Here is a 22,883-nt window from a genome sequence, read left to right on the forward strand (position 1 = left end):
CAGTATGGAGGTACTAATGATTTCGAGAGAGGACAGGCGGTGGCCAGGGCCACTCAGCCCTCACATGCACAGCATCGGCTGGAGGCCACGTTAGAGAGCCGGTCTGTCTCAGCGGTCAGGGCAGCCGGGCCTGAGCTCTCGAATACCTGACCGGCTTCTAGGGGATGCAGATGCTGCTGGCCCCTGGGCCTGCTTCCTGAGCGGCGGCGCTCAAAGGTCACTCACTCACAGTATGAGAAACACGTGTTGCTTCTCCTGAGCCCTGTGCCCCGCCCCAGCAAGGCCTAGATGCACCCACCTCCTCCACGATGGCGATCAGCTGGTCCACGGGAGTGGGGCTTATGTCCCCATAGACCAGGCGGTCCTTGTAGTTGTCATTGCTGATGTTCCCAGGTTTCTTCTTGATGAAGTACATCCCTTTGGACTTGAGGGAGGCCGGGAAGCCCAGGCAGGGTATGATCATGCCGGCGGGGCTGAGTGTCAGCACCAGAACTAGGACGTCCGGTTTCTCAAAGAACTCGGTGAACAAACCCATGTTCTCTTCTGCTCCGACCATTTTAGTCCACTTGTCCGGCTTGAACTTTAGGAAGATGGAAGCGACACTCTCCAAATACTCTAACCTGACGTCTGGTGTAATCGTCATCTTGACGTTCACTTACACCTGTTAAATGAACAGAGACACGGATACAGCACAGTCTCCTGGGGAATCTCCATTTCCCGCCTGTCACTGGAACCATCTGAAATCCCTGTTCTAACCAATCGAGAAAGGAAAGGGTCATCATTGTTTTCAGCTGTGGGTGGGCTGCGGGTGAGGGAGGACCAGGGGGCTGTGTCTGTCTGCTCTGGCTGGACGGCTGCCCTCTGCCTCGCTGTGGGTATCACTGTGGAGCAGGGCCGCACGGCAGTGGTGTGTGCTTGTGTTAACTGTGACCAGGAAGTTAATAGGCTGGGAAAGGTTGAGATGGGCTCTGGGGAAAAGGAGAAAAGGAAAGGATCATAGCAAGACAGTCTGAAGGTGAGGGGGTGGGGAAAGGTGAAATGAGGCAACAGAAGGGTCAGGTTGAAAGATCCCAGGGAGGTGACATCACACCCCCAGGATATGGGCTAAACTCAGACAGGAGGGGGTGGACCCAATATGCAGGTGTGGGGTTCATCACACTCTCCCTGTCCTAACCCCAGCCACAGTATACCCCAACTTTTGTCCAGCCCTTCAGCCTCTCCCACCCCCCAGTCCCCATCATGTGCCCATGGACCCCACAGAAGCTGCTCACATCCCTCTGGGACAATCCCTTGTGGCTCTCCCATAGGGGCAGGGTTAACTGGAGAGTTGCGGAGACACCCTTGAAGCTCCAAAGGGCCAGGACAAATGAGGCATTCCCTGTGGGCATAATATTTAAAGGGGTGCCCAAAATCCTGACTGGCCCCGAGCAGAGAACAGAGCACCTTCCGGGGTGGGTAGTGGGTCTACTCTGTCCACCAGGGCCTGGGTTCTCCCTCTGTCCTCTGGAGCCTCCTCAGCTTTGCCTCCAAGCACCCCTCACACAATTCATGGCCACTCACAGCTGACAGCAAATGGCTTCTCAGGTAGCGAGCAGAGCCAAACAATGGGCAGCTCTTTCCCAGACCAGTAAAGGAAATGGCTCCCTTCCCTTGACGGGCACCAACTGCCATGGAACTTCTGCAAGTCTCCTGGGAACTGGGACTTCTAGAACCTTCTCAGGACCTGAGTGACGGGTGGTGGTGCAGCAAATGAACAACCGTCAATTACCCACCACAGTGGAAAGGCTCTTGGATTAAACAAACTTTGCCTTTGAACATTTAGGTCATTTTCATTTCACGAAATTACTAACATATTGGGGTTTAAAACTATTGTCTTATTAAGTGCTTATTATCTGTGTTGCCTTTTCTAGATTCCCTTTCTTTTCCTTTCTTGCCTTCTTCTAGATTTGTTTCATCCCCTCCCCATTATCTTGGTTACTATACATCTTTTGTTTTTTAGAGGTACATGGACATTATAACATGCATCATGCATAGCATGACTTACCTTAGTATAATACTCATTGCAACCTGATAATGAAATTCAGAAAACAATTTCCATTTACAGTAACATCAAAAAGAATAAAATATTTAGGAATAAAATTTTAAAAGAAGGGCAAGATTTATACACTGAAAACTACAAAACATCATTAAAAGAAATTAAAGACAAATAAATGGAAAGACATCCCATGTTCATGGAATGGAAGACTTAATGTTGTTAAGATGGCAATTCTCCTCAAATTGATCTACAGATTCAACACAATACTTGTCAAAATTCCAGCTGTGTTTCTGCAGAAATGGAAAAGCTGATCCTCAATTTCTTAGGGAAATCTGAGGGACCAAAAAAAGCCAAGACAATCTTGAAAAAACAGCAAACTTTCCCAATTTCAAAACTTCTCAATTTCAAAACTTACTACAGTTCATAGCAGCACTACTTACAACAGCCAAGACATGGAAGCAACCTAAATGTCCATTGACAGGTGAATATGGTATATATACAAGGAAATATTACTCAGCCATAAAAAAAGAATGAAGTAATGCCATTTACAGCAACATGGATGGACCTAGAGATGATCATACTAAATGAAGTAACTCAGACAAAGACAAATATCATTATGATATCACGTATATGTAGAATCTAAAAAAATGATGCAAATGAACTTATTTACAAAAAGAAATAGACTCACAGACATAGAAAACAAACTTATGGTTACCAAAGGGGGGAGGGATAAGTTTGGAATTTGGGATTAACAGATACAGATTACTATATATAAAACAGATAACAAGGACCTACTTATAGCACAGGGAACTATAATATCTTGTAATAACCTATAATGGAAAAGAATTTGAAAAAGAATAGATATAGTAATAGTAATATCTATAATATATAATAGTAATATATAATAGTAATATCTATAACTGAATCACTTTGCTGTACACCTGAAACATTTTAAATAAACTATACTTCAGTAAAAAATTATTTTAAAAACTTACTAGAAAGCTATGGTAATTAAGACTGAGTGTGGCTGCTATAAGGATAGATCAATGGAATAGAACTGATGAGTCCAAAAATAAACACATACATTTATGGGCAACTGATTTTAGACAAGGGTACAAAGACAATTCGATTGGGAAAAGAAGAGTCTTTTCAATAAATAGTATTGGAACACATGCAAAGGAATGAAGTTGGACCCTCATCTCACACCACCTAAAAAATTAACTAAAAAATGGATCCAAGACCTAAATGTAAGAGCTAAAATTATAAAACTCTTAGCATAAAGCATAGGAGTAGATCTTTATAACCTTGAATGAAGCAATGGTTTCTTATATATGACACCAAAAGCATAAGTGACCAAAGAAAAAGATAAATTAGGCCTCATCAAAATTAAAAACTTTTAACAAAACTTAAAGTCAGCAGAAGGAAGGAAATAATAAATATCAGAGAGGGAACAAAATAGAGATTAAAAAATAGAAAAAAAAAGCAATAAAACCAAGAGCTGGTTCTTTGAAAGGACACACAAAATTGACAAACCTGTGGCTAGGCTTACCAAGAAGAAAAGAGAGAGAACCCAAATAAACAAAATAAGAAATGCAAGAGGAGAAACATCAACCGATATTGGGGGGGAAAAAAACATAAGAGAATATTATGAACAATTATTGGCCAACAAATTGGACAACCTAGAAGAAATGGACAACTTTCTGGAAACATATAGCCCACCAAAACTGAATCAAGAAAAATAGATAATTTGAACAGACAAATCACTAGAAATGAAATAGAATATGTAACCAAAAATACTCCCTACAAACAAAAGTCCAGGACCAGATGGCTTCATATGCGAATTCTACCAAACATTTAAAGAGGAACTTTTACTAATCCTTCTCAAACTCTTCCAAAAGACTGAAGAGGAGGGAACACTCCCAAAGGCATTCTATGAAGCCACCATCACCCTGATACCAGACAAAGATACCACCAAAAAAGAAAATTATAGGCCAATATCTTTGATGAGTATAGATGCAAAAAATCTCAGCAAAATATTACCAAACCGAATACAACAATACATAAAAAAGATCATACACCATGACCAAGTACGATTCATCCCAAGTTCACAAGGATGGCTCAACATACGCAAAAATCAATGTAATACACCACATCAACAAAAGAAAAGACAAAAACCACACGATCATCTCAATAGATGCAGAAGAAGCATTTGACAAAATTCAACATCCATTCATGATAAAAAACTTTTACCAAAATGGGTACAGAGGGACCATATCTCAACATAATAAAAGCTTTTTATGACAAACCCACAACCAATATAATACTCGATGGTGAAAACCTGAAAGCCTTCCTGCTAAAATCTGGAACAAGGATGCCCATTCTCACCACTTCTCTTTGAAACAGTATTAGAAGTTTGAGACATAGCAATCAGACAAGAAAAAGAAATAAAAGGTATTCAAATTGGAAGGGAAGAGGTAAAGCTGTCCTTAAATGCAGATGGCATGATACTATACATAGAAAACCCTAAAGACTCCACACAAAAACTACTAGAACTGACAACTGAATTCAGCAAGGTAGCAGGACACAAGATTAACATACAGAAATTGGTTGCATTTCTTTAACAATGAAATATCAGAAAGGGAATGTTAAAAAAAAAAAAAACTTTTAAAATCACACCCCTCAAAATAAAATACTTAGGGCTAAACCTGACCAAGGGAGTTAAAGACTTATATGCTGAGAACTGTGAAACATTAATAAAAGAAATTAAAGATGATTCAGAGAAATGGAAAGATATCCTATGGATTGGAAGAATTAATATTGTTAAAATGGCCATACTACCCAAAGCAATATACAGATTTAACACAATCCCTATCAAATTACCCATGACATCTTTCACAGAACTAGAACAAATAATCCTAAAATTTATACGGAACCATAAGAGACCCAGAATTGCCAAAGCAATCCTGAGGAAAAAGAACAAAGCAAGAAGCATAACCCTCCCAGACTTCAGACAATACTACAAAGCTACAGTAATGAAAACAGTGTGGTATTAGAACAAAAACAGACATACAGATCAATGGAACAGAATAGAGAGCCCAGAAATAAACCCACACACCTATGGTCAATTAATCTTTGACAAAGGAGGCAAGGATATAAAATGGGAAAAGACAGTCTCTTCAGCAAATGCTGCTGGGAAAGTTGGACAGCTGCATGTAAATCAATGAAGTTAGAACACACCCTCACACCATACACAAAAATAAACTCAAAATGGCTTAAAGACTTAAATATAAGTCATGACACCATAAAACTCCTAGAAGAGATCACAGGCAAAATATTCTCCGGCATAAATCATACCAATGTTTTCTTAGGTCAGTCTCCCAAGGCGATAGAAATAAAAGCAAAAATAAACAAATGGGACCTAATCAAACTTATAAGTGTTTGCACAGCAAAGGAAAACATAAACAAAACAAAAAGACAACCTACAGAATGGGAGAAAACATTTGCGAACGAGGCAACCAACAAGAGCTTAATTTCCAAAATATACAAACAGCTCATACGGCTCAACAACAAAAAAAAACCCAACAACTCAATCGAAAAATGGGCAGAAGACCTAAATAGACATTTCTCCAAAGAAGACAGAAAGATAGTCAATAGGCACATGAAAACGTGCTTAATATCACTAATTATTCAAGAAATGCAAATCAAAACTATAATGAGGTATCACCTCACACTAGTCAGAATGTCCATCATTAAAAAGTCTACAAATAAAAAATGCTGGAAGGGGTGTGGAGCAAAGGGAACCCTCCTACACTGTTGGTGGGAATGTAAGTTGGTGCAGTCACTATGGAAAACAATATGGAGGTTCCTCAGAAAACTAAAAATAGTATTACCATATATGATCCAGCAATCCCACTCCTGGGTATATATCCAGACAAAACTGTAATTCAAAAAGACACACGCACCCCTATGTTCATAGCAGCACTATTCACAATAGCCAAGACATGGAAACAACTTAAATGTCCACTGACAGATGAATGGATAAAGATGTGGTACATACATACAATGGAATACTACTCAGCCATAAAAAAGAACAAAATAATGCCATTTGCAGCAACATGGATGCAACTAGAGATTATCATACTAAGTGAAGTAAGTCAGAAAGAAAAAGACAAATACCATACGATATCACTTATATGTGGACTCTAAAATATGGCACAAATGAACCTATCTACAAAGCAGAAAGAAACTCACAGACATAGAGAACAGACTTGTGGTTGCCAACGGGGAGGGGTTTGGGGAGGGTTGGACTGGGAGTTTGGGGTTAGTGGATGCAAACTGTTACATATGGAATGGATGGACAACAAGGTCCTACTGCATAGCACAGGGAACTATATTCAATGTCCTGGGATAAACCATAATGGAAAAGAATTTTAAAAAGAATGTGTATATATGTATAACTGAGTAACTTTGCTATACAGCAGAAGTTAACACAACATTGTAAATCAAGTGTATCAATAAAAGAAGAATTAAAAACTTTTGTGCTTCAAAGGACACTATGAAGAAAGTGAAAAAACAGCCCTCCACATGAGAGAAAATATTCGCAAATCATATAGCCGATAAGGGACTTGTATTCAAAAAATATATAGAACTCATAACACAGTAATAAAAACACAAACATAATTAAAAATGGGTAAAGGATATAGACATTTCTCCACGTAAGGTATGCAAATGACTGATAAGTACATGAAAAGATGCTCAACATCATTAGTCTTCAGGGAAATGCAACTCATCAGGGAAATGAACTTACCTGAGGTCCCTGGAGTAGTCAAATTCATAGAGACAGGAAGTAGAATAGAGGTTGCCAGAGGCTAGAAGATGGAAGAACGGGGAGTTAGTGTTTAATGGGGACAGAATTTCGGTTTGGGAAGATGAAAAATTTCCGGAGATGGACGGCGGTGATTGGTTGCGCCACAGTGTGAATGTACTTAATGCCACTTAAGAATGGTCAGAATGGTAACTTTTCTTTTGGGTATATGTAGTGTAAGCTCTGACAGTTTTTTTTTCTTTTTTGTGGTGCTAGCGCCTGAATTAAGCTTTCATTGCCGAGTCATCCCCTTCAACACGTTGCCAGCCACGCGACCAGATAAAGAGCCAGGCCACCCCCCAAACTGAGGCTCCTTTGTTTTAGAGATCTTGGTTGATTTTAATAACTGACAATTTGGGCTACTCGTTTTTGGTTTTATTTTTTCTCTTCCTGCGCTTTAAATTCCCACTCTTACGTTTTAAGTTCACCAATAAAGAGTGAGCCCTCAGAACCCTAGGCCCCCACCCTCTACCCCAATAAAAGCACAAGCTCAGGTACACCCCACACACACATGACCTCACTGTGTGCCCCCAGATGTGCTGTGTATGTAAGTAGTAAACTTACATACACAGGTCTTGGAAGGAGTAAACTTCTAATTCTTTCCAAGTTTCTGGATGGTTATTGCTGAAGGGCATCTTGCAATCACAGTAAGAACCACAGGTCTTTTCCAACCACAACACTGGTGGTTGATAGGCTAAGACCAGCACAACAGAGTCTAGTTTACCACACACACAAATCCCCACTTCACTCTGAGACCCGGGCTCTCCTGCCACTTTTGTGCCTCCCCCTCCACATCCCAGACATCTGCACTCATGCAGGACTCTGGACTCTAGATCACTGCCAGGAGGCAGTCCCCTGCACCCTCATTTCCCACCTCCCCTAGGGGACTTCAGGGACCACAGAGACAACCTCATCACTCCCTGGCCTCCTGGCTCCTCGGCCTCCTCAGTTGCTTCCAGCATGTCCATGCCCTGCTTTAATTTGTCCCTCCAGTTCCTGTGGGCACCTCTGCTTGCCCTCCTCCATCATCCCCTGCTGTCTTCTCCTCCATCCCTCCCTCTCTGATTCCCAGGGCCATCGTGTATCACAGTTGCACTGACCTCGCCACTGGTCCTTTCCTTACACCCCATGGTAATACTGACCATCTCCCTTTGTTGGACTGGTACCCAGGCTCAGTGCTGCTGGGGGGGGAAAATCACACACCTGTACACTCACCTGGTCTACACACTGCCAGGTTGCTGCTGGGTTGTTTTTGTTTTCAATTAACTTTTGTCAGCTCACTCTACTGTGCTCTAGGACAATTCCTCTGAGTCTTAATTCTCCTCAAGTCCCTGACCTTTCCCTCCCCCTTTTACCTCAGGTAGAAAACTGGAACCATTGGAACCCACTTTCTAAAATGTCCACAATCAAACCTGATCAAACTGAGTTGTAGCCCTCTCTCGTGTAGGTGAACCCTTCTACCGTGCCCTGGGTCCCCTCTCCTCCTGCCCATCCTCGTCTCTGCCTTTGAACCTCTTTCTGCCATCATCTTTGAGAAATGAACAAGCCGTTACCATCTTAGAGGAAAACCCTCCTCAAACTCACCCTGCCTTCTACTTCCACTCCCTTCACAGCCACCCTTCTCTAAAGAATTGCCTGAAATGTCCGTATCCATCTCTCTTTCTTTCCGTGAAGACACTCACTTGGCTTTCTCTCTGTCCACTGTACTTGGGATACGGGAGGAGTGGAACTGGGGGGAGGGACGTGTCTTCACTGATTAGTCCAGATGGTGCCCAGGCCACTCTGCTCACACCCTATTGGCCCATGCCTGGTCACACGGACACCTAGCTGCAAGGGAGGCTGGAATTGTAGTCTCTACCTGGCATCCACGTGTCCCCCAGACTTGGCGGGCTGGGTTTGTAAAGAAGAGGAAAATTTGCCCAGAATTCCAGGTCTACAAGGGTCAAGCCCTTAGCCACTGTAGCTGCCCACTGACTGCATGCCTGAGGGGCACTGAGGATGGAGAAAAACAGGAAGCATTCTGAGCTTTGGATACCTGCCCCTAGATAGTTAAGACGCATATCTAAAGAAAAATTTCAATCACCCCAGATTCTTGAATCTTCCCATATATAGAAAAGTTCTAGAAAAACATTTTTTGTTGATATACGGCTTGATTCCTATAATACAATGCTATAAGGTGTGCCCTGAAAGCAAATAAAGTGGTTGAAATCCAAAAAAGAAAAAAAAAAGAAAGAAAAGCACTAGAATTATTAACCTGAGATGACTGTTCTTTGTGATTAGGAGTCATCTTTTGATGTGACATGTTTATTCCAGCAAAAAAATTCATATACATCCTGGCTCCTCTCTTACCTCTTCAGAGCAGTTTCTCAGAGCCATCTGAGAGGCTGTCTCCCAGGTTATACTCAGCTGAATAAGACATTGAATAAACTTAACTCACAGTTCTTAAATTGTGTGGTTTTTTTAAGTTGACAGGTTACTAAGTGGATAAAGGGGATCTGTGGACAGTAACCAGTCTCCATCACGCTGGCCTAGAACCATTCTCAGAGCTCAAGGTTACTATTTGGAAGTACCACCTCAAAGTCAGAGTGCACAAAACTGACCTCTCCCCCTCTCCCCACCTCCTCCCACACACCCCCACACCTGGTGTTCCTTAAGGCTTTGCTGACCCAGTGGATGACCAGCCAGCTGCTCAGGCACCAGAGGGGTCCTGGCTTCCACTGTCGACACCAGTCAATTCTGCCTCCTCAACGTCTCTGGACAGGTCCACCTTCCTCCATGGCTACTGCCCTCTGGTCCAAGCTGCATTACCCCTCCCCCACCCTGGGGTCTACAAACACCCTCTCTCCTTCTCTACACCCACTCTTGTCCCAGCAGCACATCCCCCAGAGCATCTTTCAAAAGACAACTGTCGAGAGGGCAGACAGCAGAAGCAAGAAGAACTATAATCCTGCAGCCTGTGGAACAAAAACTACATTCACCGAAAGATAGACAAGATGAAAAGACAGAGGGCTATGTACCAGATGAAGGAACAAGATAAAACCCCAGAAAAACAACTAAATGAAGTGGAGATAGGCAACCTTCCAGAAAAAGAATTCAGAATGATGATGGTGAAGATGATCCAGGACCTCGGAAAAAGAATGGAGGCAAAGATCGAGAAGATGCAAGAAATGTTTAACAAAGACCTAGAAGAATTAAAGAACAAACAGAGATGAACAATACAATAACTGAAATGAAAAATACACTAGAAGGAATCAATAGCAGAATAACTGAGGCAGAAGAACAGATAAGTGACCTGGAAGATAGAATGGTGGAATTCACTGCTGCAGAACAGAATAAAGAAAAAAGAATGAAAAGAAATGAAGACAGCCTAAGAGACCTCTGGGACAACATAAAATGCAACAACATTCACATTATAGGGGTCCCAGAAGGAGAAGAGAGAGAGAAAGGACCCGAGAAAATATTTGAAGAGCTTAGAGTCGAAAACGTCCCTAACATGGGAAAGGAAATAGCCACCCAAGTCCAGGAAGTGCAGAGAGTCCCATACAGGATAAACCCAAGGAGAAACACACCAAGACACATAGTAATCAAATTGGCAAAAATTAAAGACAAAGAAAAATTATTGAAAGCAGCAAGGGAAAAACAAAAAATAACATACAAGGGAACTCCCATAAAGTTAACAGCTGATTTCTCAGCAGAAACTCTACAAACCAGAAGGGAGTGGCAGGACATATTTAAAGTGATGAAAGGGAAGAACCTACAACCAAGATTACTCTACCTGGCAAGGATCTCATTCAGATTCGATGGAGAAATCAAAAGCTTTACAGACAAGCAAAAGCTAAGAGAATTCAGCACCACCAAACCAGCTCTACAACAAATGCTAAAGGAACTTCTCTAAGTGGGAAACACAAGAGAAGAAAAGGACCTACAAAAACAAACCCCAAACAATTAAGAAAATGGTAATAGGAACATACATATCGATAATTACCTTAAACGTGAATGGATTAAATGCTCCAACCAAAAGACACAGGCTCTCTGAATAGATACAAAAACAAGACCCATATATATGCTGTCTACAAGAGACCCACTTCAGACCTAGGGACACATACAGACTGAAAGTGAGGGGATGGAAAAAGATATTCCAAGCAAAAGGAAATCAAAAGAAAGCTGGAGTAGCAATACTCATATCAGATAAAATAAACTTTAAAATAAAGAATGTTACAAGAGATAAAGAAGGACACTACATAATGATCAAGGGATCAATCCAAGAAGAAAATATAACAATTATAAATATATATGCACCCAACATAGGAGCACCTCAATACATAAGGCAACTTCTAAAAGCTATAAAAGAGGAAATCAACAGTAACACAGTAATAGTGGGGGACTTTAACACCTCACTTACACCAATGTACAGATCATCCAGACAGAAAATTAATAAGGAAACACAAGCTTTAAATGACACAATAGACCAGATAGATTTAATTGATATTTATAGGACATTCCATCCAAAAACGGCAGATTACACTTTCTTCTCAAGTGCGCACGGAACATTCTCCAGGATAGATCACATCTTGGGTCACAAATCAAGCCTCAGTAAACTTAAGAAAACTGAAATCATATCAAGAATCTTTTCTGACCACAATGCTGTGAGATTAGAAATCAATTACAGGGAAAAAATGTAAAAAACACAAACACATGGAGGCTAAATAATACGTGACTAAATAACCAAGAGCTCACTGAAGAAATCAAAGAGGAAATGAGGGCTTCCCTGGTGGCGCAGTGGTTGAGAGCCCGCCTGCCGATGCAGGGGACACGGGTTCATGCCCCGGTCCGGGAAGATCCCACATGCCGTGGAGTGGCTGGGCCCGTGAGGCATGGCCGCTGAGCCTGTGCGTCTGGAGCCTGTGCTGCGCAAAGGGAGAGGCCACAACAGTGAGAGGCCCACATACAGCAAAACAAACAAACAAACAAAGAGGAAATGAAAAAGTACCTAGAGACAAATGACAATGAAAACACGATGATCCAAAACCTATGCGATGCAGCAAAAGCAGTTCTAAGAAGGAAGTTTATAGCAATACAAGCCTACCTCAAGAAACAAGAATAATCTCAAATAAACAATCTAACCTTACACCTAAAGGAACTAGAGAAAGAAGAACAAACAAAACCCAAAGTTGGCAGAAGGAAAGAAATCATAAAGATCAGAGCAGAAATAAATGAAATAGAAACAAAGAAAACAGTAGCAAAGATCAATAAAACTAAAAGCTGGTTCTTTAAGAAGATAAACAAAATTGATAAACAAAATTAATAAACCATCAGCCAGCCTCATCAAGAAAAAAAGGGAGAATCAAATCAATAGCATTAGAAATGAAAAAGGAGAAGTAACAACTGACACCGCAGAAATACAAAGGATCATGAGATTACTACAAGCAATTATATGCCAATAAAATGGACAACCTGGAAGAAATGGACAAATTCTTAGAAAAGCACAACCTTCTGAGACTGAACCAGGAAGAAATAGAAAATATAAACAGACCAATCACAAACACTGAAATTGAGACTGCGATTAAAAATCTTCCATCAAACAAAAGCCCTGGGCCAGATGACCTCACAGGTGAATTCTATCAAACATTTAGAGAAGAGCTAACACCCATCCTTCTCAAACTCTTCCAAAATATAGCAGAGGGAGGAACACTCCCAAACTCATTCTACGAGGCCACCATCACCCTGATACCAAAACCAGACAAAGATGTCACAAAAAAGGAAACTACAGGCCAATATCACTGAGCAACATAGACGCAAATATGCTCAACAAAATACTAGCAAACAGAATCCAGCAACACATTAAAAGGATCATACACCATGATCAAGTGGGATTTATCCCAGGGATGCAAGGATTCTTCAATATATGCAAATCAATCAATGTGATAAACCATATTAACAAACTGAAGAATAAAAAGCATATGATCATCTCAATAGATGCAGAAAAAGCTTTTGACAAAATTCAACACCCATTTATGATAAAAACTCTCCAGAAAATGGGCATAGAGGGAACCTAACTCAACATAACAAAGGCCATATATGACAAACCCACAGCAAACATCATTCTTAATGGTGAAAAACTGAAAGCATTTCCTCTAAGATCAGGAAAAAGACAAGGATGTCCACTCTCACCACTATTATTCAACATAGTTTTGGAAGTCCTAGCCATGGCAACCAGAGAAGAAAAAGAAATACAAATTGGAAAAGAAGAAGTAAAACTGTCATTGTCTGCAGATGACACGATACTATACATAGAGAATCCTAAAGATGCCACCAGAAAACTACTAGAGCTAATCAATGAATTTGGTAAAGTTGCAGGATACAAAATTAATGCACAGAAATCTCTTGCATCCTATACACTAATGATGAAAAATCTGAAAGAGAAATTAAGGAAACAATCCCATTCACCATTGCAACAAAAAGAATAAAATACCCAGGAATAAACCTACCTAGGGAGACAAAAGACCTGTATGCAGAAAACTAGAAGACACTGATGAAAGAAATTCAAGATGATACCAACAGATGGAGAGATATACCATGTTCTTGGATTGGAAGAATCAATATTGTGAAAATGACTATACTACCCAAAGCAATATACAGATTCGATGCAATCCCTATCAAATTACCAACAGAACCAGAACAAAAAATCTTAAGATTTGTATGGAGACACCAAAGACCCCGAATAGCCAAAGCTGTCTTGAGGTAAAAAAACGGAGCTGGAGGAATCAAACTCCCTGACTTCAGACTATACTACAAAGCTACAGTAATCAAGACAATATGATACTGGCACAAAGAAAGAAATACAGATCAATGGAACAGGATAGAAAGCCCAGATATAAACCCACACACCAATGGTCAGCTAATCTATGACAAAGGAGGCAAGGATATACAATGGAGAAAAGACAGTCTCTTCAATAAGAGAAAACTGGACGGCTACATGTCAAAGAATGAAATTAGAACATTCCCTAACACCATACACAAAAATAAACTCAAAATGGATTAAAGACCTAAATGTAAGGCTGGACACTATAAAACTCTTAGAGGAAAAACACTCTTTGACATAAATCACAGCAAGATCTTTTTTGATCCACCTCCTAGAGTAATGGAAATAAAAACAAAAATAAACAAATGGGACCTAATGAAACTTCAAAGCTTCTGCACATCAAAGGAAACTACACACAAGACGAAAAGACAACCCTCAGAATGGGAGAAAATATTTGCAAACAAATCAGCGGACAAAGGAGTAATGTCCAAAATATGTAAACAGCTCATGCAGCTCAATATTAAAAGAAGAAACAAGCCAATCCAAAAATGGGCAGAAGACCTAAATAGACATTCTCCAAAGAAGACATACAGATGGCCAAGAAGCACATGAAAAGCCGCTCAACATCACTAATTATTAGAGAAATGCAAATCAAAACTACAATGAGGTATCACCTCACAGCAGTTAGAATGGGCATCATCAGAAAATCTACAAACAACAAATGCTCGAGAGGGTGTGGAGAAAAGGGAACCCTCTTGCACTGTTGGTGGGAATGTAAATTGATACAGCCACTATGGAGAACAGTATGGAGGTTCCTTAAAAAACTAAGAATTACCATATGACCCAGCAATCCCAATACTGGGCATATACCCAGAGAAAACCATAATTCAAAAAGACACATGCACCCCAATGTTCATTGCAACACTATTTACAACAGCCAGGTCATGGAAGTAACCTAAATGCCCATCGACAGACGAATGGATAAAGAAGATGTGGTACATATATACAATGGAATATTACTCAGCCATAAAAAGGAACGAAATTGGGTTATTTGTAGAGACGTGGATGAATCTAGAGACTGTCATACAGAGTGAAGTAAGTCAGAAAGGGAAAAACAAATATTGTATATTATCGCATATATGTGGCACCTAGAGAAACTGTACAGATGAACCAGTTTGCAGGGCAGAAATAGACACACAGATGTAGAGAACAAACATATGGACACCAAGGGGGGACAGCGGCGGGGGGTGGTGGTGGTGGTGTGATGAATTGGGAGATTGGGATTGACATGTATACACCGATGTGTATAAAATGGATGACTAATAAGAACCTGCCGTATAAAAAAATAAATTCAAAAAAACCCCACCAAAAACAAACAAGCAGAAAAAGACAACTGTCATGTCAACACAACACTTAAAACCCATCAACAGCTTCCTAGGGCTCCTAGGAGAAAATCCAAATAAACCTCGAGGGCCTTGTAGGACTTGGCCCGTGCTCACGCACACCATTCCCCCAGTCTCGACCCGAATGCCCCGTGCCCCAGCTGCGCTGGCTTCTTCCAGCTCCTCCAAGACACCCACTCACCAGAGGGGCTTCCTGCCCAGCATAGAATCCTGCATGCCTGCACACACACACCTACACGTGCACACAAACACCTAATTCCTCCTCACCCTCAGCTGTGGCATCTTTCCCAGAAAGGGCCCCCCATGGACCGTTCACTCCCTCGGTCTCTGTTTGCTGAGCACCCAGCACTGCTCGCTGCATCACCATGACAGCTGCAATTAGGCACTAATTAGGCATCAGTTATCCACTTCCCCTCTTTCTAAGGCCCATCCCTTTTGATGAGCACTGCCACCCCAGGACCTGGTCCTGTACCAGGCCTGCGGCAGTCCTTCAATAAACATCACTGAGGAACAAAGGCTCTGACAAGTCCTGCTGCAAAGACTGTTTAACCTCATCTAACCCAGCATTTCCCCTAACATAGTTAAGCATGAAACCATTCTTTCCTTTAAGCCCCATCACTCTTCCGAGGAACAGTTTGAAACTGTAGATCAAGGCTCTAGCTGCTCCAACTTCCACCAAAATTGTGCTCTCCGGGGTCTATGTGTGCCAAGACACAAAGGACCAAACGTCAGATGGTGAAATGGTGGACATGGCAGGGAGTCGGGCAGACGTCCCCTTGGCCATGAAACCACAGGCTTGGGCTCAGGGTGGACGCCCTGCCTGGAGTAGAGAGACTCAGGAGTGACGAGGAGGAAGGTGCTTCCCAGTGGGTCCCACCTGAAGTCCCACCTGAGCAGAGAAGCCAGGGGAGGACCCCCAGGTTCTAGGTGGCACAATTAGCTTTCGCTATGTCCACACTGTGGGGGAAACAGCGGGCCCTTCGGAAATGCCAGGCGGTGTGAAACACTTCCTAACTGGGAAATGCATTTGGGGCTGAGCAGTGGGTGGCTGGCCACAGTCCCCTCTGCCAGCTGAGACACCTGGTTCCCTCATTTCCTTTGCTCCGACAGTCACAGCCATGGGGGATGCGCCGAACGGCTCTCCCTCTACTTACAGTTCCCTGGGAGCTCTTCCTCCTGCCGAATTAACTTGGAAGCCAAGTTTCCACAGACGTGACCCCTCATTAAATACAACTGCAGGACGATTTTCCTCAGCTGGGGATGCTTGCGGTGGGCGGGAGACTGGGCCATCTGGGTCTCGTCACTGTCCCCACCACACGCAGCCTCCCTGTGTCTACTTTGGCGCTGCTACACGTCCTCAGGCTGAGTTCCCGGCAGAAGGGACAGGAGGACAGGCGGCTTTGTCCTCTGCCCAGCCGTGTCCTTGCCCCTGGCCTTGGGCGCAAAGGGAGAGCAGAACCCCACCGGCCAGGCTGGCTCAGCAGGGGCCTCGGGCTTCACAAAGAAGGCAGGGTGGCCAGAGAGACGTCTCCGGCCCGCAAAGTTTCCGGAGGTCACTGCCAGGCTAGGCACCCTGGGGGCCTGGGGTCTCTGTCTAGCAAGCCCCGGGGTGAGGCCCCACAAGGCACAGACGCGCCTGGAGTCCAAGCCGGCCAGGCTGGGAGGCTGGGTGGGTGAGCGGGAGGCTCTTGCAGCCAAATGCCTCTGCCTGCACAGGGCAGGGGATGCTGGGTAATGCTTCCATGAAAACAGGTGTTTGACAGGCCTCGGGCTCAAAGGAGCCGCACGCTGGTTTGAGCGAGAGAGCCGGGTTTTATTCGGTCCTGTTGTGATAGAGGAAAAAGCTGTGCTCGTCTCCGAGGGCAGCAGAGACAGCTGGGGTAAACAGGCAAGGAGCAGTGAGGGCGTCCGTAGGTGGAAAATTACTACAAGGAGACAACGGGAGGGGGATTCTTGCTAAAGGCAGGTCAAGGAGTAGACATCAAAGTGAGGATGAGGGGCTTGGTCTGATGGCAAGGGTGGGGTGACATAGCAGGATTCTCTACCGAGACTGGCTTAGGCGGGCCCTGGACCGGCCCTGCCGAAAAGAGGGCTCAGGGGAACCTGTCTAAAGGATTGGTCAAGAAGAGCCCTTGCCCGGCTTCAGCCTGAGGAGGGGCTGAGTTTGGGGGGCAGGCAGGGTTGAGCCTCAGGCTCCAGACAGAGGGTTCCCTCACCACGGCTCCATCTGGTGGGAGGGGGAAACAAGATTTATCCCTCACAGGTCCTGGAGGGTACAGGGCATGCCCAGGGCCACACAGCGAGGTGGTGGGGAGAGAGGTGACCCCAGGCTCTGCCTTTATTAGGGTCCGAGGGAGGCGTGTCTGGGGTTTCGAGGGGTCACTCACAGGCTAACTGAAGCATAAGAGTGAGAATTAGGGCTCAGGAAACCGGAGGCCGGGTCACTCAGCACCTGGTTATCTAGGTCCTCCAGGGCCTCTGAAAGGGCAGCTTCATGGTCGCGGGGGCCTGGATCCCTACCTGGCTGTTTTGCAGGTGGCTGTACCACGCAGCTCGCAATAGTTCGTTCAAGACGGACGTCTTTTGAAACGGATGCCTCGGGAACCAAAACCTAACGTCAGGCGTTTACATTTCCGATTCATCTGGGACCCGCGCCCTGTCCCTCCTGCCAGCTCCCTGAGTCCTTCAAAACTGCTGTGGATGGTGCCAGTACATCTCTGATGCGCGCTGTGGCCGCCGGGAGCATCCCCGGCTGCCCCTCCCCCCATTCCCCTCCCCACCCTGCCACGCCTCTCATCACGCACACACTTAATTCATTCTTTATTCTAAGAATTGACGGCACCTGCAACCTGTGTTTTTATTAAATGTTAGATAAAATAAACTCTCTGTAATTTTCATTTTTAAAAATCGCTTCAATCAAGCCTTTTACTTTTTTCCCACTCTTTTGAACGTGGTTCTCACAGTAGCTCCCTGGGCCCACAGCATCAGCAAATCTCATCTGGGAGTGTGTTAGTGATGAATATGCTCGGGCCCGCCCTGACCTGCTGAAGCAGGAAATATGGGGGTGGGGGGAGCCACCCGAATTTTAACAAGCCCCCAGGAGATTCTAATGCACGCTAGAGGTTGAGAACCACTGGTTTAGAGTAAAATTTTAGTCTCTGTTTCGAGTAAATTCACTTGAAGTAGCCAGCTATCCTTAGCTATCAAGCCCTCCTGTATTTCCTTTCTTTATGGTCATACACGTTTGAGGAGAACTCACCCTCAGGGCCTGGGTTCCCTTCAACGAGCCCACTGGTTACGTGAAGAGCAGGTGCTTCAAAGGCTACGGTTATCCCCATGGCTGCAGAGTGGAATCACCTGGGAAGCTGCCCCAACTAAGGGTTCTGGCCCCACCCCCAGGCAGGCAGGGCCAAACGCCTGGATGTTCACATCTTCCCTTGGGTCTAAGTGTGGACAGGTGTGGAAACCTGGCCCGGGAGGGGTCAGTGCCCCTCAGAGGAGAGTCTTGCCGCCCTTGGCCCATTGTAGCGGAACAGTCGCTGACAAACAAACTAGAAATTTGGGCAGATTCGACTCAGGGATAAACGCTGTCCATGCACAGCAGGGCGCGCGGCAGAACTACACCCGAGAGACCCGGAACTCAGAGCAGCTCTCACCCCAAAAACCTCACAGTGGAGCTCGTTCACGTTGACTGTCTCCCTCAGGGGACAGACCTTGGATGTCCCTTGCTGTCCTTCCTGTCCTGTCCTGCAAGGCCCTAGGCCTCTGCCTCCCTGCCCCGCCCCTAACATCCTTTTCTCCACTAACTGCTCATCAATCATGCCGTCCACCTGGGCACACTTTGTATTGGGGGGAGGGGGCGTTCAAGGACAGGCTGCCTTTAAGAGACCCAGTGTCCCTCCAATGGCTTCCAAAACGTTACAGCTCAACTTCCACCCAAGAAGTGGAAATAGAAGTGGAAATCTTTTGTATTCTGGAAATAGAAAAGATTTCTTTCTTAAAAGTGCAAAGATCCCTTTTCTTTGGGATATTAAAAAAAAATTAAACTGTGTTATAGAGTAGTCTCCTGTTCAATGACTCAGTTTATATTATCTCATACTGGAAAAAAATATCTCCAAGGTGAAAGTCAGGGGCCCTAAGTAATAAATGGGAATCAAAACAGTAGCAAAAAGCTGCAAGACAACGGCTTTACCACTGAAACAGCACCATTCCTCCCACACGCTCTGTGTTTCTACGGACCATCGGACCATCGTCCTGCTTGCCTGAGATTCAAGTTTAACTCCAGATTTCAGGGGAGGGAGAGAGACACCTGGGTCCTGGGGGATGGGCCTCTGCTGGAAGGCCTTCTCGGCTTTGTTTGTAAAACAAAACATCCTTTGACTATAGTGAGTCAGGAAAGAAGAATTTGAAGGAGGTCTGGAAATGAAATTTCCTGCCTGCGGTTGGACTCAGCCCATCTGTCTCTAAATCTACCCCAAGGATATTCGTTGCACTGTGACCAGGCTGTCCCTGCACCCCCCAGAGTCCTATGGTGTGGGCAGGTAATCTGGGAAGCAGGGCGGCTACCAGCACAGGCAGGGCTGCAGAGACGAGCCTTCGATTCTGTGGATGCCATCCCCAATTCCCCTCTGGTCTCTGCTGAGACTGGGGGATCTGTCATCTCCAGCCTGGCCTCCGTCCCTGAAGGCTTCTTAAGCAATAAGGCACTATAAATCTCAGTCCTTTGGATAGGGACAGAGTAAAGAGACAGAGTAGGTGATTAAATAGTTAATCCCACTAAAGGATCATAAGTAAAGGAAGAAGTATGGGAGACCCCTGTAAGTTAATGATCGTTCAAGAAAGTAGGTTTGCTTAACCACAAAACCAAGCAGGCTTGCTTAGCAACAAAACCATGCAACAGAAGCATGAGACATGCCCCCAAACAATAACACAATGGTGGCATGCGACCCACATCATGCCCAGTGAGGCCAGTAAGTTAACGACTTTTAGGACATGGTCCTCTGCTCACACTAAAAGCAAAAATATAAGGAAAAGGTGACACTATACTGAAACCTGAGATGACATCATATTTTAGTATATGTTATCGCTCATTTCCATTGCACCATGACAGTGTCAGCTTGACCATGTAGGGACAAGAAAACTCCCCCACCCGACCTGGAGGAGGAACTGATGACGGAAGCGTGACGTCTACTCAAGAATGAGGAAGAAGGCGGTCTTTTTCCTCTCACCACTTTTCCTTTGATTATAAAAATGTAGCCACAAAGTTCGCGGTGCCGCACTCCCTTGCCTGACCGCTTATATCTCTCACAAGCGTCCTATACTAATAAGCTCTTTCCTAACCTGTCACACTGCCTCTCGCTGAATTCCTTCTGCTCCGAGACAGAAGAACCTATGCTCTACTGAGTACCGACCGAGACGCGTTCTGCTGGTTTCACTTTTATCTTTTGTGTCTTTCTTTGCTGGTGGGAAAGCACGAATAAGAATCCCGGGTTGTCAGCTGCCCCTGTGTGCCAGAACTTGAGACTTTCTGAAGGAAACCCAGGAAAGTCCCGGGAACCCCAGACCACTTGGTAACCTGGTTGTTGCCAGCAGAAGTGACACGGCTGCCTGGTTCCCGGGGACCTGTCAGGAATCCAAAAAAATTCCTTTATGGTTCTCAGAGGGGTCTGGAACTTTCTCAGGACCCCGCCCATTTTGTAATTAGTGGAGCCAAGTTTGGAATCTGATATTCCAATTCACCAAATGCTGCTGGCTTGGCCCCTCAAGGGACTACTTTAATCGCGAAGATTTATTTTAAGATCTTCAAACTCCAGAGCCTCCTACCTGAAGGGTGATCCCCTGACCAGACCACCTGGGAAACCGCTGGAAACAAAGACTCTCCAATCCCACCCTGTGACTCCGTCAGAAGCTAAATTTACCTCATCCTCAGGTGATTCAGGACAAAGCCCTGTTCCAGAGATGGGGAGATAGAAATGGGGTATGTGAGGGGGGGTGGGGCTGGAGCCATCTCCCCCACAGAAAAATGGTCTTAATGAAAGACACAAAAAAATGGTATATTTAACCTGGTGCAGCCATTATGGAAGACAGTATGGAGGATCCTTAAAAAACTTAAAATAGTGTTACCATATGATCCAGCAATCCCACTCCTAGCCGTATGTCCAGAGAAAACTCGAATTCAAAAAGATACATGCACCCCAATGTTCATGGCAGCACTATTTACAATAGCCAAGACATGGAAGCAACTTAACTACCCATCAGCAGATGAATAGATAAAGAAGATGTGGTATATATACACAATGGAATATTACTCAGCCATAAAAAAGAATGAAATCATGCCATCTGCAGCAACATGGTTGGACCTAGAGATTATTCTAAGTGAAGTAAGTCAGACAGAGCAAGGCAAATATCATATGATGTCACTTATATGTGGAATCTAAAATATGATACAGGGAATTTCCTAGCAGTCCAGTGGTTAAGACTCTGTACTTCCACTGCAGGGGGCGCAGTTTCCATCCCTGGTTAGGGAACTAAGGTTCTGCCAGCCACGTGGCACAGCCAAAAAAAAAAAGAGTAAAATATGATACAAATGAACTTATTTACAAAACAGAAACAGACTCACAGACAAACTTAAGGTTACCAGAGGGGAAAGCGCAGTGCGGGGAAGGGATAAATTAAGAGTTTGGGATTAGCAGATACAAACTACTGTATATATAATAGATAAACAACAAGGTCCTGCTGTATAGCACAGGGAACTATATTCAGTATCTTGTAATAAACTATAATGGAAAAGAATATGCAAAAAAAAAAAAATAGTACATTTACCAGTGAGAACCTGCCCAAGCTAACCAAAACAGCAGGATCCTATGCTCTGGATAGAGTTTGTTTTTTCAGGTTTTGAAGGGCAGTTACATGTGTTTTTGAATAAAACCGGGAAAACAAATCGATTATTTAATTGATGATCTCTGACATGACAGAGAGAGATTTTTAAAAATTAATAGACTTTTTTTGGGAGGAATTTTAGGTTTACAGAAAAATTGACCAGAAAGTACAGAGTTCCTGTATGCCTCTTAGCCTCTCACTGCCCCCTCAACCCCCTTTTTTTCCTATTATTAACATCTTGTATTCACGTGGGACATCTGTTACAATTGATGAGTCAACACTGACATAGTATTCTTAACTCTGAAGTCCGTAGCTTACATTAGGGTTCATCTTGGTGTTGTACATTCTATGGGTTTGGACAAATGTATGATGCTATGCAACCAGCACTATAGTATCATACGGAGTAGTTTCACTGCCTTAAATATCCTCTGTGCCCCACCTACTCATCCCTCCCTCCTCTGTAACCCTGGTAACCAGTGATCTATTTATTGTCTCCATAGTTTTGCCTTTTCCAGAATGTCCTGTAGTTGGAATCAAACAGTAGGCTTCTCAGATTGGTTTCTTTCACTTGGCAAAATGCATCGAAGGTTCCCTCCTCCATGTCTTTTTATGACTTAATATAGCTCATTTCTTCTCACCACTGAATAATATTCCATTGTCTGAATGTACCACAGTTTATTTATCCATCACCTACTAAAGGACATCCTGGTTGCTTCCAAATTTTTGTGACTGTGAATAAAGCTGTGATAAACATTTGTGTATTGGTTTTTGGGTGACCGTGTCTTCAACTCCTTTGGGTAAACACCAAGGAGTGTGATTGCTGGATTGTAAGAAACCGCCAGACTCTCTTCCAAAGTGGCTGCACCGTGTTGTATCCCCCCCAGCAATGAATGAGAGTTC

General features: G+C 43.8%; 1 protein-coding gene across 1 annotated transcript in view; it reads right to left on the minus strand.

Moving 5' to 3' along the window:
* Positions 1-643, minus strand: part of DNAH17 (dynein axonemal heavy chain 17) — a gene marked incomplete at both ends in the record, with an annotated part of 110,263 nt that extends 109,620 nt beyond the window's left edge. Inside the window, one exon of the mRNA XM_082860704.1 lies at positions 299-643. Within this exon, the coding sequence (XP_082716830.1) occupies positions 299-643 (345 nt within the window). The remainder of the gene's footprint in view (positions 1-298) is intronic.
* Between the last annotated feature and the right edge of the window lie 22,240 nt (positions 644-22,883).

The sequence above is a fragment of the Leucopleurus acutus genome (assembly GCF_964270905.1).
Source record: "Leucopleurus acutus genome assembly, chromosome: 19".
Lineage (NCBI taxonomy): Eukaryota > Metazoa > Chordata > Mammalia > Artiodactyla > Delphinidae > Leucopleurus > Leucopleurus acutus.